Below are 14,708 nucleotides of genomic sequence, written 5' to 3'. Positions count from 1 at the left end.
TGATGTTAGCCCTAATTTTTTGCCTCTTTATATTAGAACAGTCTCTCCATTTCTGTGTTTCAGTTAAGGGCAGAAACTGCTGAAGTTTAAAGGAAGTCTTTGGCCCACTGTCTATTTCATAAGGTAATCCTACTCCATTTAACTACATAATTGGTGAAACAGCCATCAATTTCAAGGACTCAAAAGCATCCTGGAACTGACTAGGCTTTTTCAATTTCAAGGCTGTTACTAGACACAGGAGGAACTCTGAGAAATAAGGTAAGGAACATTAATGAATAGTCTGAAAGGCTTTAGCCCCTTTTGTCCCTGTAGTTAATGGGCATTGCACACACTTAGTTTGGGTAAGTGCATAACTTGTTTTCAGTCCGGAGGCTGTGCACCTAATCAAATACATTCATTGTTATGAGAAAAACAGAAATATGCTCTATATGGGATAATGATACTTGAAGCCTGGAAGTATTATATGCACATTTAGAAAATTCAGTTTTTAAAAACAAGTGGATAATTTAAAAAAAAAAATTGTTTGCCTTGACCCAGTTTTTGGATTACCAGGTACTAATTTTAGTTGTCTGAATATTAGGCCCCCGCTATACATTACAGGTACTGCACAAATAACTGGGTATCGCACAAATCATTGTGCCATTACTTTGAGACCAGTTCTATGTGCAGAGAAGCTATTGCACAATAAAAAGCTGAAACCAGTTCTAGAAAGAAAATTATTCTCCTGTTAAAATTGGGGTGGGGGGAATGAGTGGAATTTGTCCTTTATTCAGAGGTGCAGGTCATCAGCATTTCATAAGGACAAGCTGGGGCTCCAAAGGAAAAAGTAGTGTAGTAGTTCTCAACGTTTTTGTACTCAAGGCACCCCTCACTGGGCTTGAAGCACCCCTCTTTAGACTTGATGTCCTCCATAACTTTTATGAATTAAGTGGCACCCAATTTCAAATGAATTTGTATATTACAGTGCTTACCTCCTTATACAGGGGCTGGGCAGTAGGGGTGGGAGGTGGTCCAGGCAGGTAGAAGCCTTAGCTGGGCTCACCTATTTATCTCCTCACACCTCATAGCACTCTTCAAAAAATCTGGCATCACCCCAGGGTACACCCTAGTTGAGAATCACTGGTATATAGTGGATTTGTTTGTTAGAAATGTTAGGATTACTATGTAAATACTCCAAATGAATAGAACACCTCTTACCACCTCTTCTTGCCCACTTAAAAGGTAAAATGTTCATCTACAGAGTTTATTTTTCATGTGGTTGCTTGACCTTCCTCTTGACAAAACTAACAGCAAGGTATCTAAGTATTCTACTGTGAACTGCTTGGTCTTTTTGATTCTGAAATGTAACCCACAAAAGAATTAAAAATGCAGGTCCATTAGCTTCTCCTAGTAGCTAATCTAGATGTGTCTAGATTAATTTTGCCAGTTTTCTACTATAAAACACAAATGAAATAAATAATTTTGAAGACAGAATTAGTTTTGTTTCCTTTTTTTTAATTACTGGTATCTTTTTAAATGCCAGTGCAATGGTAGAAAAAATACTCCTGACTAATTACAATGCAGATAATTATCTATTGCTTATTTTAAATAACACCCTTTTGAAGCTGTAGATGCATTGCTTGGGCCTATAATAGCTATTGTGAAACTAAATACAGAGTGGATTGTGTAGCTTCTATCAGTCTACTTTTCTTTTAACAAATGTTTTGATATCTCCAATTAATATTACTCCTCCATTACCACACCCTAATTGTTCCTCATTACTGTGTATATACAATATACTGTTGTTTTATTATGAATCTGTGAACTTCTTTATATGTTTATTTTATGAAGTGTGCCTACTGCATAAGCAGTCTGCCTCCTGTTTGCCTTTAAAGCTTAATAAATGTTAATAATGGATGCCACTGTCTCATTCATGTAAGTGAGGAGGTATCCTTTGTAATAGTTACAGTAAGTGTTCCTTGTCTATGTATCAGATCAGCTCTTAGGGAATTCAATTATTTTCGTATGTTTCTAGAGAAGGAGTGGGGACTAAAGCAGAGAACTGTAGATTTTTATTTCAGGGCCTTTTTAAAATGAGTCTGCCTTTGTGGCATAGGAAGTGCAGAGAAATTGGGAAGCAGTAATGCAAAACCATTAACACGTGCCTGCCTTTCAGTCAATAGAAGAAAATGAGGGAATGATTAACGTAATATTATCTTGCTGACAAGTTAAAGTCCCTTTGCCTATAGGCTTAAATATCTGTTGCTTCTAACTCCAGCACTGACAAGTATTGGAAGTATTTTTCTAAAGGCACTAATTATTGACTTCTTAAGACTGGGAAAAAAATCTCACCATTTAGATGACAAACAATAGCGTCAGTTTTTGCTGTAACCATTCCTATCCCAGACACCCTAGTTAATATATGTTGCATCTCAGGGCTCTTAATACGCATGCTTTTTCCAAACCCTTGTCAGTCGACAAGGCTATGAGATTGTCAGAAGCTGCGAGTCACAAGTCAGTCCTTCCAGACTTTGTGTGTTATTTTGAGTTATTAGCTGTCTTGTCCCACTATTGGCACTGGAGAGGATTCTGCCAGATTGGTTTGGACGCCTTTTTCTTTTGGTGAATTTCTTGAGGCTCCAGGCAAACCAACAAATCATCTTTCCTGCAACTTATTTTTTCCGTAGCCTTTCTCTTTTGCTGTGCACCTTCCATCTCCTTATTTCTTAGGGCGGCAGCCACACCTGCATGATAAATTTACCATGATTGGCAACATTGTCTTCAAATAGGCTGTGCGTTCCAGGCAGGCCTTAGCTGAGACAGGAAGCAGTCCTAGTCGTGTTGACCCAGCATCCTGGGTAGCCTAATTGGCCTTGTCACTCAGCAAGAAGCTCTTAAATATTTCATCAAAGCAGTGGAAGAGTAGTTTCTAGGTCACAAAACCATTCATTATGGTTTATGGGCCCTGGCAGTTTGTTTATCACAAAATTAACATGCTACACCTACAGGCAGTTTATTGTGTGGTATTGTGGCTGGCTTGTTATTTTATTTGCTAAATTTGGAACACATTTTGTGGCTGGTTTGAATCATGCTTTTGATTTGAATGTGAAGTATGTATGCTCATACTCCTTCCCTCCCTTCTGCCTTACCTCCACCAGAAGGGAGGGGGTCAGGAACCTTACAGGCTGTCCTTCAAAGGTCTGGGCACTTGGGAAACCCTGTCTTGGGGACCAGCTCCTTGATGCTGGGCTCCTCATGCACCAGGAAATGTAAACATGTGCCAAGGAGGGCAGCATCAAGAAACAGTTCTCCAGTGCCTGGCTGCCCAGCATGCCCAGATCTGTATGCCCAGATCTGTCTGCCCAGATCTGGTCCAGGCTCCCTACAAACTGGCAGATGCATGATGGGATCTGAGCCCTAGATCCCTGAAACTGCGCATTTGTCAGTCTTGAACATCTGGCATGGCAGGACATGTGATCTGATTGATTGATTTTTCCAGATCTGGAATAAAATCCCATCACACATTTAAATTAATGTCTGCCAGTGGCCTAAGACATCCACTGACATCCTTTGAATCTTTGCTGCAATTAACTGATTCTGCTAGCTGGTGTGGTTAACAACAAGTTCAAATGGGTTTCAAGCATCTGCTGTCAGGACAAGTTTGAGGAGTCCTGCATTCTCGTTTGGATGCTAACTTTTCTGCATCTTTGTATAAAAGATTGGTTTTCTAACATTTTGACATTTGGGAGAAACAGATGATTTTACACTCAAGTTGCAATTTTTTTTTTTCTCTCCACTATAAACAGTTGCTTAGTTGCTGTTCAGGCAGCTGCCCTCCAATTTTATCTGTACAAACTTATGTAAAATACATCATATATTAAGTAGCATCATGTAAATTGACATGCTAGACATCTTGCTTTTGTCATATATAATTAGGTAAAAAGTAATGAATTATAATTAAGGATCTGAAATTGAGGAGCTAGACAGTCAATTTCACAGGTTGATCACAGGGTCAGTTGCCATTTTTGTGGACTTATTGTGGCAGAGTCCCCCTTTGCCTCTGGCCAAGAGGCCCTGGTGGCCCTTTCCCTCACTACTGATTGGCCAAGAGGACTGCCTGTTGCACAGCCCCACCCCTCTCTACTGATCTGTGGTGAGGTGTTGGTCTGCATGACTGGAAGCCCCTATAGCCAGTCAGCAGCAAAGGGTGCAGAGGGCCTGTCACACTGGCAGCTCCCTGTGCCTATCCCCTGACCAGCTGTTAGACCATGCTGCAGTGGCCGTGAGGGCCACTGGCTCCTACTGGGGAGCCAGCATTTTACTTTTAATAAGGTGTCCCTCCCCCTGACTCCCCACGGATTTTGCAGACTATGCCCGATTTTCAGTTTCTGCAAAATTGCGAATTAAATACCTAATTATAACGTATGTGCAAATGCTGCGTGAAACAAGGATGAATTATACGGCAAAGATAAAAGTTAATGTGTCTCAAATTTTAATCATATTTATAATTTAGTGAGTAAATATTCCAGACTCTTTCTATTCACTTTCCTTATGGAACCATAATTAGACTAGATAATAGTGAAAATTATTTAAACTTTTCATTTGAGATGTTTCAACTGAGTTTAGAACAGCCAAACATGAAGAAGCCAAACTTTAGACAGTTGATTCTGTGATCTCTGGGGGCAGAGCTGGGTAAGTGAGGAAAGTCAGGGTTTTTCTGCTTCTCCATACCCACCCCTGGGATCTCCAGGGACTCCTCTGCCTAAGGAGGAAAGTCAGAGTTTTCATGTCTAACTAAACAGATTTCTGGAGAGCCCAGATGCAGGTCTGAGTAAGCAGGTTCCAGCATGGAGGGCCAGGGTGCCAGGTATTCCCTGGAACTACTTTTTGTCAAGACACTAATTTGCCTCTGATATGGTGCAGCAGAGAATAGGGATGTGGCATTTGCTAACCATTTGTGTTGCCATAATTTTTATGGTGGTGGAACTGCAACTAATACCATGGCAAGGAAGTTTGGCACCTGGGGCAAAGCCAGCAGCAGCAGCCTGCCCTTGCCCCACGCATAGATCCAGGGGGCATATGTCCTCCCCCCCTCCATGCTTACCTGAGGGTGCATGCAGCAGCAGGAGCCACCCTCCCCCTGTCCTCACACCCCCTCAAACGTGCCACTTGTGACTCCATCCTGCACCCTTCCCTGGTTGAGCAAGTGTCCATTGGTGCCCCTTTGCTTCGGCCCTCAGGGCGGTTGCCCCACTCACCCCCACCCCCTTTTGCTATGGTACTGACTGCAACGTCAGGCAATATGTATCTGTTTCTACCCTCAGTGATTTTTTTTGCATGTTGTCTACAGCAGGCTATGGAAGGTAGCTCTGCATTGGTTATACTTTGTAATATGCAAAGCAGGAAAGTCATTCATCTGGTTATATCAGTGCAAAGTCCTAATGTAGATGTGCTACATGAACATAGAGCAGGATTTATGTCAGTATGGCTTAATATGATATATTCCCAGGTTAAGGTGCATGGATGAAAGCCTTATTCATTGCCAGTACAGCAATCTGCATTAGGAATTTGACCTGCTATAATTTCACTACTGTTCTTGCATAAATTCCTTTAATGCCGGCCTCTGTTTGTTTGGAGCCTTCAGATTTGTGAAAGGAAAGTTACAGAAGAGAGTATAAAAGCAATTTGTGTAAATGCTTGACTCTCTTTTTCTAGAAGTCTACTGCAAATGGTGGATTCCATGAAGTGTCCTGACTTTAATGGCATGTACATGGATTTATTCATTTGTTCATTTCCTTGCTGTACAGATTAACTGACTGAAAAATGCTTAATACCATCAGAAATTTGGCAAGTAAAATATAGAGACCTATATCAGGCAGATTATGTGTTAACTTGTCCTTTAGTACTGTAATGTCTATGCATTCAAATGCAGTGAATTGATCTTTAAACACTCTAGGTTAGATCAGGGACTTGCAAGGAAGTTGAATTGAAGAACTGTCGTCCATGGGTGCACAAGAATTTTGTAGATCTGGAATAGAATCCAATCTTAAGAATTTTTTAAGCCTTTCTTTTAGATGAGGGATCATTGAGAGCTGTCCAGTGCAGGGTTATTTTTATTTTCAGCCGATCCATATTCTAAACGTGTTTGGATGTGTTTACTCTGTTATCTGTCTCAGTCAAGGTCTTCATGATTCACAATAACTTATGTCAGTGCTAAATACAGGAAGGTGTGTAGGGGTTAAGTTCTTTCATAGCACATAGTTTAGCTAGGCTTTTAATAAGGCAGTCTTAATATCTTGTGGTTAGGGTATACTTATGAAGAATGTGAAAGACCCCTCTGCCCACTGAGTTAATAAGCAGAAGACCTAAGATTGCTACCAAATAGTTCTCTCCCTCCCTTAACAACATTTTCCTTTTGTTGCTATCCTGCATGCAAACATGCAGTTATTATATTGTTTTATTTAGAGTTCTCAGCATTTCCTGCCTATATATTTAAAGCAAAATGTCAGAGGTTTCATTAAGATGAAACAAAAGAAATGAATTTGTTCACCTGTGAACAGCTGTATTCTAAAATGTCCCTATTTATTTTGAAGCAGAATAATCTATTTTGATTTTTCTGGATTTTACATATTAGAACAAGCAATTGAAGTAACATCATTAAGTCTCATGAAAAGTTGGGAGAGCTTTGGCCTCTTCTGAAAATTGCACTGTCTGTTTCAACTTGAAACATATTTGGATGTAACATACTGTTCTGATTTTAACTTTAAAAAAAGTAAGGCCTGTAATAAAGCTGATGAAATGAAAACATTACAGGGTTGTCTTATCATGTTTCCTTAGACAGAAATCCAAAGAGAATCTCAAGTTTAGGATGGTAATTTCTGACTTCTGTATGAATTCTTGTTTTTGCATGCCTAGCCTCTTAGAGCTTTTTTTTAAATAAAGCCCCACACTCACCAGCTGCAGCAGCAGGGATCATGGCCTCTGGGTGCTTGTGGCAGAGCCCCCCCGACACACACACACAGACTGCGGGGCAGCTGGGATTGCTCCCCCATGCCTTGCACTTGCATGGCAGCTGCTCCATTGCGTGGGTGCAGCGCAACTCGGCAGAATGCTGTGCAGTGTCTGAGAGCTGGGGCTGCTGGGGCTCAGCAGTGCTGGGCTCTGGCTGACACATGGAGCCACCCCAGCTCCCAGGTGAATCGAGCCAGGGGCTGAAGAGTTGGGCCGGCTTGACTCCCCAGCCCCCAGTTCAATTCCCCAGCTCCCCATTCCAATTGCTGGGGAGCTGGGATGTCTCCATGCGTCAGCCAGAGCCTGGCACCGCTCAGTCCCAGCAGCCCCAGTTCCCAAACGGTGCACAGAGCCCTGCTGAGCCGTGCTGCACCTGTGCCATGGGGCAGGTGCTGTGCCGGTGGCAGGTGGAGGGGGCAATCCCCACTGCCCCCCACTGACCCGTGCTGCATAGGAGGGCTCTACCAAGAACACCCAGAGGCCCTGATCCCTGCTGCTGCAGCTAGTGAGTGCGGGGCTGCAGCTAGTTAGTGCTGGGAGGCTGGGCTGGGCAGGGGATGCAGCTGGGCAGGGCAGCCATGGGGGCTTCTCTCCAGGCTCCCCTGACTGTGCCTGCCTCTGCCCCAGTGTGGGAAGCTGTGGGGGCTAGGCCCTGCTTCCTCTTGCCCAGCCAGCATGGGAGGGGAGCGATGCAGGTGTGGCTCACTCTGGGCGGTAGCAGGGCATAGCCCCCGCTCCCAGCGCTGTTGTGCCTGCATCAGTGCTGGGAGCAGGGGCTCTGCCCTGTCTCTGCTTGCCAGCTGGCGTGGAATGCAGGTGTGGCAGTGCTGTGAGTGGGGGCCAGACCTTGCTGCTTCTTGCCCCTTCTGCCTGGAGCGAGCCATGTCCGCATCCTGGCCCCCTCCCCTCCCAGCTGGGCAAGCGCCAGCAGGGCAGAGCCCCTGCTGCCGCGCCCACATCCCATGCCCCCAGTCCCCGCTCCCCAAGTAATGTGCCTCCCTTCTCTGGCTGGGCAGCTTGTCCCATCCCCTTCCCCATGCCCTTTACCTCCCCCAACCCCAACAGACTTACCAGCTGGAGGCAGCTCTTAGGTGCCTGTTTAGTCTATGGCTGAATCTCCAATTGGGCCAAATTTTTTTTTGAAGCTTTTCTGAATTAATTTGGAGCTTTTACTTGGTCTCCTGCTTCGATTTGGATTTGGAGATTCAGTCCCCGAATTGGGCCGCATCCCCTCTGAATTGAATCAGCTACTAGTAGCTTGCTTGCTGTAAAGCAGGAAAGTCATTCATCTGTTTGCATTCTTTGTTTCTAGCAATGTAATGCTAATTATAAATGCTTGCCTGGCTTAAGAAGATTGTTTCACAGAGTTATCTGGGCTGTAGAAATTTCCCCTGGTCTGCTGTTTCCTGGAGTACATTCAGGATGTGAAATGGAAAACCATTGTTTTTGGAAGCTTGTACACTAACATAGAAAAAAAGAGTAATTCTGTAGTTAGTCTCATCATAGAGCAAATATCTTGGTGTTTTGAATTGACTTGTGATTGAGTTGTATAGCTTACAATTTGATGTACACAATCATCGATTCTAGAATTATTTTGGTAATGATTTACAATAAATTAGTTTGTTCTAGAATTTATCTTTCAATCTCAGAAATAAGCAGTGCTTGTCAGCACAGTATACCTAATCAGATGTATTCTATATTATGGAAGTTGGCAACTTCCTTTCTGGTTCCTGGAGTTTCCAACTTGAAGCCTGAATTAAAAGATCCAGTTTTCTTCCTCCTGACATGTAATGTTAGATTCTTGGTGCATAAAATTATCTTGTACTGTCAATAAAAGTAGCTGCTCTCTTTGTGATAGGGTTTGGGATAGTGACACTTTGAATTTCTTTTCCAAGTAGATTTGTGATCGTTGCCCTAGTCTGTGCACTCAACTAATTGATTTTCTCTCTAAACAGGATAGAGAGGAATTTCCCAAAGTCAACGAAGATGAATATGGTGAAGAGGATCATGGGCCGGCCACGGCAGGAGGATTGTGGCCCTCAAGATAATGCTTTAGGGCTGATGCACCTGCGGCGCCTCTTCACAGAACTTTGTCATCCTCCTCGGCACATGACTCAGAAAGAGCAGGAAGAGAAACTTTATATGATGCTGCCGGTTTTTAACAGGGTAAGCCAGACAATCTCCGCTGTCTGTGATCACTTAGATCTATGTTTTGTGGCAGTTGTTCTTCAGGATTAAAGGGTTTGGGAATACATAGTAGAAACGCAATAGGAATTATAACTGGTTTGCTGCCAGCATATCCTTTCTCTGACATCCAAAATAATGTGTTTAGGAACTTAATAAAAGGACACGAGGCAAGGATTTTTGTGGGTAATATATTTTATTAGACCAGCTGCATGGTTGGTATGGGCCTAGACAGTCTTTCAAATGCAGTGCATACTTTTTCAGGTCTCAAGTTCATGTCAATCTTGTTTTTTTTATTTATTAACACTTAGTTTTAATTGGGGAGCTACATGAGCATCTAGGACAGGTGGGGATTTATTTCAGCTGGAGCGCACTTAATGAGTTTTGGTGAGCTGTTGAGGGCTGCAAAGGTACCCCTGTGGCTTAATCAGTGCCCTCCCCTCATGTCACAATCTTGGAACTGGCAGTCCCATCCCTAACCCCTGACCTTTGCCACTGGAAGTCCCTCCACTTGCTCCTGGAACTCCTTCTTTGGGGGTGCGGGGGAGGAGGAGGATGGTTGCCATATTAACTTTGCTGCCTTGTTGCCATGTTCAGCTCTTGCCAGAGCTGCACATCACTGAGCAGCAGTGCCTGGGTAGGCCATGAGTGCCCTGAGGGCCCCTGTCTGCTGTTGCTGGCAGTGGGGTTGTGTGCCACGGGATGTTCCCTAATTGGTGGGTGCCCCCAGGCCGGATGGAATTGCCTGGTGGGCCAGATGCGGCCCATGGCCTGTATTTTGCCTGCCCCTGATCTAGATTACCGTACAACTGTGTTGCAGAACTTGCTTTCATAATGGAGTTGCCTGCATGTTGAAGAGCTGTGGTTATATTCAGACCTGACATAATTTTTGTGATTCTGTTTGCTCAGTTTTGACAGCTGCTCCAGATCCTTCTGATAGGAATGATGCTGTAATGTGGTGAGAGCTGCAATCTGTAGAACAGAAGGGTTCTTTGTAACACTTCAGAAACTTTTGTCACTCAATTGTGCTTCTGCTTTGTCATGAGTAAATCTTTGACAACTCTTTAAGGGTTGTGGAAGAAATCAAACTTCGTATTGTGGTTGAATCAGAACTGACAGAGCCAGCTTTTCTTTATTTAGGGCTATACTGTGATCACAGAGAGGATTTTATACAGTAAGGGGAATCGCTCACTTGTCTGTTTCAAAGGAATCCTCCCCTTCTCCAAGTTTTCAAGCATTTTTATACTTAAGACAGATAAAGAGAAAAAAAATACGACCTTGAAGAAACTAAAACAAGTTTACTTAATTGGACATCTGTGCACAGAGTAATAAGACATGCAAGATTTTTTATCTCAAACCATATAACTGAAATAAGCAGTATCAGCACTTCTGGTTTCTGTTTTTCTGGTCAGGGAGGCCAGAAGCCTGACTACATTAATTCCTACAGGGTGTTAAGAGAGCATCAGTTTTATGAACTCTAGTATGTCTACCCATTAAAGAGAGATGTTGAAATGTATTTGTGTTTTTTTTCTGCATGCCTTTCATCATTTAATGTACTATCAGGGAAAACTGGGACATCAGTAAAATAAAAATAGAATATTTCAGATTAGTAAATTAGCCTTTTCCAAATGTTATGTATTAAGTTGGTTATGTGCTGCTTAGAAGAGGAGTGGACAAAATATGGCCTGTGGGCCCCATCTGGCCCACCAGGCTATTCTATCCGGCCTATGGGGCCCCTAGAAAATTTTTTAAAATTGATATTTATTTACCTCTGGCTCCTGTCAAAAGTGACAGGAGCCGGGGGCAGTAGGACCCAGGGGAAGCCACAGCAGGCTCCTGGAAGAACAGGGCCTGCCCCGCCCCGCCCCCTTTCTCCTCCCTCGCTTGTGCCGGAGTGGGGCTGTGCATGCTGGTCCCCACCTGGCCAGGAGACTGGGAGCAAGAGGGCATGTGGCAACCAGTGCCGGTGGAGCCCCGAGTGGGGTGGCTCCTCTCTCTCTTCCTGCTGGGGCAATCCAGCCTGGTTCCATAGAACCAGCCAGCTGCACCTCAGGCTCCTGCCACCCTGCTCTGGGCCCTGCTGGCACTGGCCCCGGGGCACTGCCTGGCTGTCGCTGGCTCCCAACCCTCTGAGGGGGCCAGGGCCTGATCAACCTGGCCAGCAGGTGGCTGCCTACCTCCTGCAAGCCCTCCAGTAGCTCCTGTATGCTGAGGGCCACCTCCCGTGGCAGCAGCTGGCGTGCCAGTTCCTGTATCGAGTGGGGGGCCTTGGCTTTGACTGGGAGCTTTTTTTCCTGGACCTCACCTTCCTGAACAGGGCAGTCCTCCCCCCATTCTCCCACAGCATGGTGCGGGCTTGGCGGGCTGCCTTCCATCTCTGCCCCCAGGCCAGGCGCATGCGTTTCCCACAGCTGCTTCAGGAGCCTCTGGTCCACAACCTGGCCCTGCAGCATGTCGTGCCTAGTCTGGCCTCTGCCAGCCTCGTGGCTGCTGTCATCGAGGCGCGCACCACCTGCCTGGGGCACCTTCTGGACCCTGCTCACTCGGGCTGGCTGTCACCTGAAGCCCTGGCTGCCTGGATGGCACTGCGCTTTGTCCACACCGCGGGCTGGCTTCTGCACGGCGTCAGGGCCACCCTCCTGACAGAAGCAGTGACTGCCCTGGAAGGCTACCTCGAGGCTCACCAGGCCCTCCCACCACAGAAGCTGCAGGTGACACCTTCCCACTGCTGCCGGTCATCCCAGCGGTGGCCACCGAGCTGGCTGACTGGCCCAACACACTGCTGAGGCTCCTTGTGCCCCCCAGCAGCGTTATGGGCTGCCCCTTTGGCACGCTGCCCCAGAAGGGACTCTACGTGTGGTTGGTGTGCACCCGATGCGCCCAGGTGCTGGCCGGCCGCCCCAACACTGTGTGGCAGTGGCGCCTGGCTTGGCCTGGGACCCCAGCGTGGTGCACGCTCTACAAGGCGCCCACCTCCAAGAAGACCAGTGACTTCCGGTGGAGACTGGTGCACAGCATCCTGGCCACTGGCACCTTTGTGCGCCACTTGGACCTGGTGGCCTCGGTGGCCTGTCCCTTCTGCCCGGGGTGATGGAAGAGGACATTTTCCATGCTTTCCTTGACTGTCCCCGACTGCAGCCGCTCTTTGCCGCCCTCGGGATGCTGCTTTGGGCACTGGGCCGAGATTTCTCTGCAGAAACCTACATCTACTTCCCGTACTGCACAGCTGAGCAGGCCGCTGTCAGCTTGGCCAACTTCCTGGTGGGCCAGGCCAAGATGGCCCCGCTGAAGAGCTGGCAGAACCGGATCACCGGGACCGGGATGCACGACGCCCTGCAGCTGTTCCACCTGCTGGTGTGGGCCCGCCTCTCTCTTGAATTTGACCATGCAGTTCTCCGGTGGATGGTGTCCACCTTTGAGTAACACTGGGCTGTCGACGGAGCACTGTGCCGAGTCGAGGCAGGACGCCTGCACCTTGCCCTGTGACACCACCAGCTCCTCAAGGTGCAGAGGTGCACCCAGCAACATGAGACCTTGGGCTTTGTCCGGATGGGCCGACCTCTGATGTCCTGAGGCCCCTCTGGGTGTCCCCACTGGCAAGAACTGTACATATGTGTATATACTTCTTTTGTTCTTTGTGTTTTCTTGGGGGGTTTTTTTGTCTTAAAGTGTGCGGGCAGGCCTTGCAGGCCATGAGCCCAGGTCTTGTCCTCGATGCCCAGGTCCTCAGACCGAACTGTACATCGTTTCTATTGCCCACCACTTGTCACCCTTCCCGGAATAAACGTCCCTTAAAAGTCAAAAGTCTTTCTTTCTTTCCTTCCTTCCCTCCCTTCTGCTTTGGATGCACCGGACCAGGCTTGCTTGGAGCTGCGTGGTGCAATCCTGAGCGTTTTCATGCTTTTCAGGGAGGGCCCACGGTCTCTGCCTCAGTCCTTGAGCCTCATGTTCAATGGGTGGAGGTATGTGATCTATTTTTCTTTTGGGGAGACCACATGTTTTCAGTGTGGGAGCTCTTCCCACCTAGCAGCTCAGTGCCCACGGGGGGGATCAGCCAAAACATCAGTGACTACAGTGACGCCAACGGATGGCCCATCTGCTTCTGGGAAGCAGGCCCCACCCAGTGAGGCTGAGAGCTTTTCCCGACCTCCTTCTACCCCTGTTCCACCTGAGGGGGCTGAAGTCTCTGGCGTGGAAGTGCCGTCTGGCGGAGGGGCTGGGACTAGGCCCCGACCCTCCCCCCAACTCATTCCACCTACAGTGCCTACCCCCACCAGTACAGAGACACCACCAGGTGGAGAGGCGGATGCTTCAGCTTCCTCCCCGCCTGCTCTGACCTCCCCGATTAAGGCGGGGGTGGTCAGCGATTGTGGCACCAAAGCCCTGTCAGACGATGGGGCTCAGGCCTTCTGCAAGTTGCCCTCCACAGCGGCTTTGTCTGAGGTGGCTGACTCTGGGGAGGCAGGCCAGAAGCAGTCTGGCCCATCCTCTATGAAGGATGGGCCATCTGCCACACAGAAGAAGAACAAAGAGAAGAAAGTGAAAGGGACCCCTCAGGATTCCCCATCCCCACTGAGTCCTTCCTCAGCTGGTGCTGGGGAGGCCCCTGCTGGAGAGCCTGGCCTTGCTCCGGCTGTCATGTCAACGACCCTGTTGACCTGGGATGAAGGCAGCTTGGAGGTGGGGGAGGCAAAGACAGGGGTCATTAACGCCTCGCCTATCTCCCAGCGCTCAGAGATGGGTGGCAGAAAGACATATTCACAATGTCTCTCTTCTGGAGGTCTGACCCAGGGGGCAGCAGAGGAGTCTGCTGACCTCTTGGTCACATCCCAGGTCACTGAATTAGATGAGGAGGCTAGTGAGATGGAAATCCAGCTTTCTGAGTGTCGCAAGTGACCTCGAGAGCGGGATGACCTCTCCCCCACAAGAAGGTGGGGCTTGCTCTTGAAGAACCAGACCTTGACCTGGACGATCAGAGAAGGTTGATAGGTTTAGATATTGATGGTGTAGATGCAGAGCTCCCAACTGGTGTGCAGCCTTGCTGCTCTTCTGTTGGAAATGTGCAGCCCGTGTTGGCAGATCTCCCCTGGGTCAGTCTTGACTGTGGGGGCTCCTGACCTTTTTAAAACAAACGAAAGGACAGAAGAATATAGTGGCACGCATCAGCCAATGGTGTGCGGACCCTAAAGTTTTTATCAAGGCTGCCAGAGCTGCAGCCAAGCTAATGCAGTAAGATCTGGGCATTAGGCAGATGGCTTATTGTCTGGAGCAGCTCGCCCAGCGGGTGAGAGATGAGTGGGGCTGGCGGGGTCCCTGGAGTAGAGTAGGGCACGATAGGCCTTTTTTTCGACCTGTCTCTGCCTTTGCGCTGCTCTTGGGGGCTTGCTCTTTTGTCTATATCTTACCTCGCTCTTCCTCTCCCATACCCATACCCATGGCAGCCACAACCATGGGCACTTTTAACATCAATGGCTGTCGAGATCTGGTGAAACAGGAGGCCGTCCTGGAGCTCCTGCACCAGAAGCAGCTGGCTG

General features: G+C 47.3%; 1 protein-coding gene across 8 annotated transcripts in view; it reads left to right on the top strand.

Annotated features, from left to right (window-relative positions):
- The window catches only part of WDFY3 (WD repeat and FYVE domain containing 3), a 370,468-nt gene that overhangs the window by 89,366 nt on the left and 266,394 nt on the right, over positions 1-14,708 (top strand). For 6 of the 8 annotated variants that reach the window (XM_090036996.1, XM_090037002.1, XM_090036999.1 and 3 more), the window contains 2 exons: positions 64-123; positions 8,946-9,156. In XM_090036996.1, coding sequence (XP_089893122.1) covers positions 8,977-9,156 — 180 coding nt within the window. In that variant the 5' untranslated portion in view covers positions 64-123; positions 8,946-8,976. Of the gene's footprint in view, positions 1-63; positions 124-221; positions 259-8,945; positions 9,157-14,708 lie in introns of all 8 variants that reach the window. The other 2 variants (XM_090036995.1, XM_090036998.1) reach the window with 2 other exon arrangements.

The sequence above is a fragment of the Crocodylus siamensis genome, chromosome 2, assembly GCF_052110815.1.
Source record: "Crocodylus siamensis isolate JL-2025a chromosome 2, ASM5211081v1, whole genome shotgun sequence".
NCBI classification, from domain to species: Eukaryota; Metazoa; Chordata; order Crocodylia; family Crocodylidae; genus Crocodylus; species Crocodylus siamensis.
The sequence above is the reverse complement of the archived record's forward strand: the minus strand, read 5'-3'. Positions and strand labels throughout refer to the sequence as shown.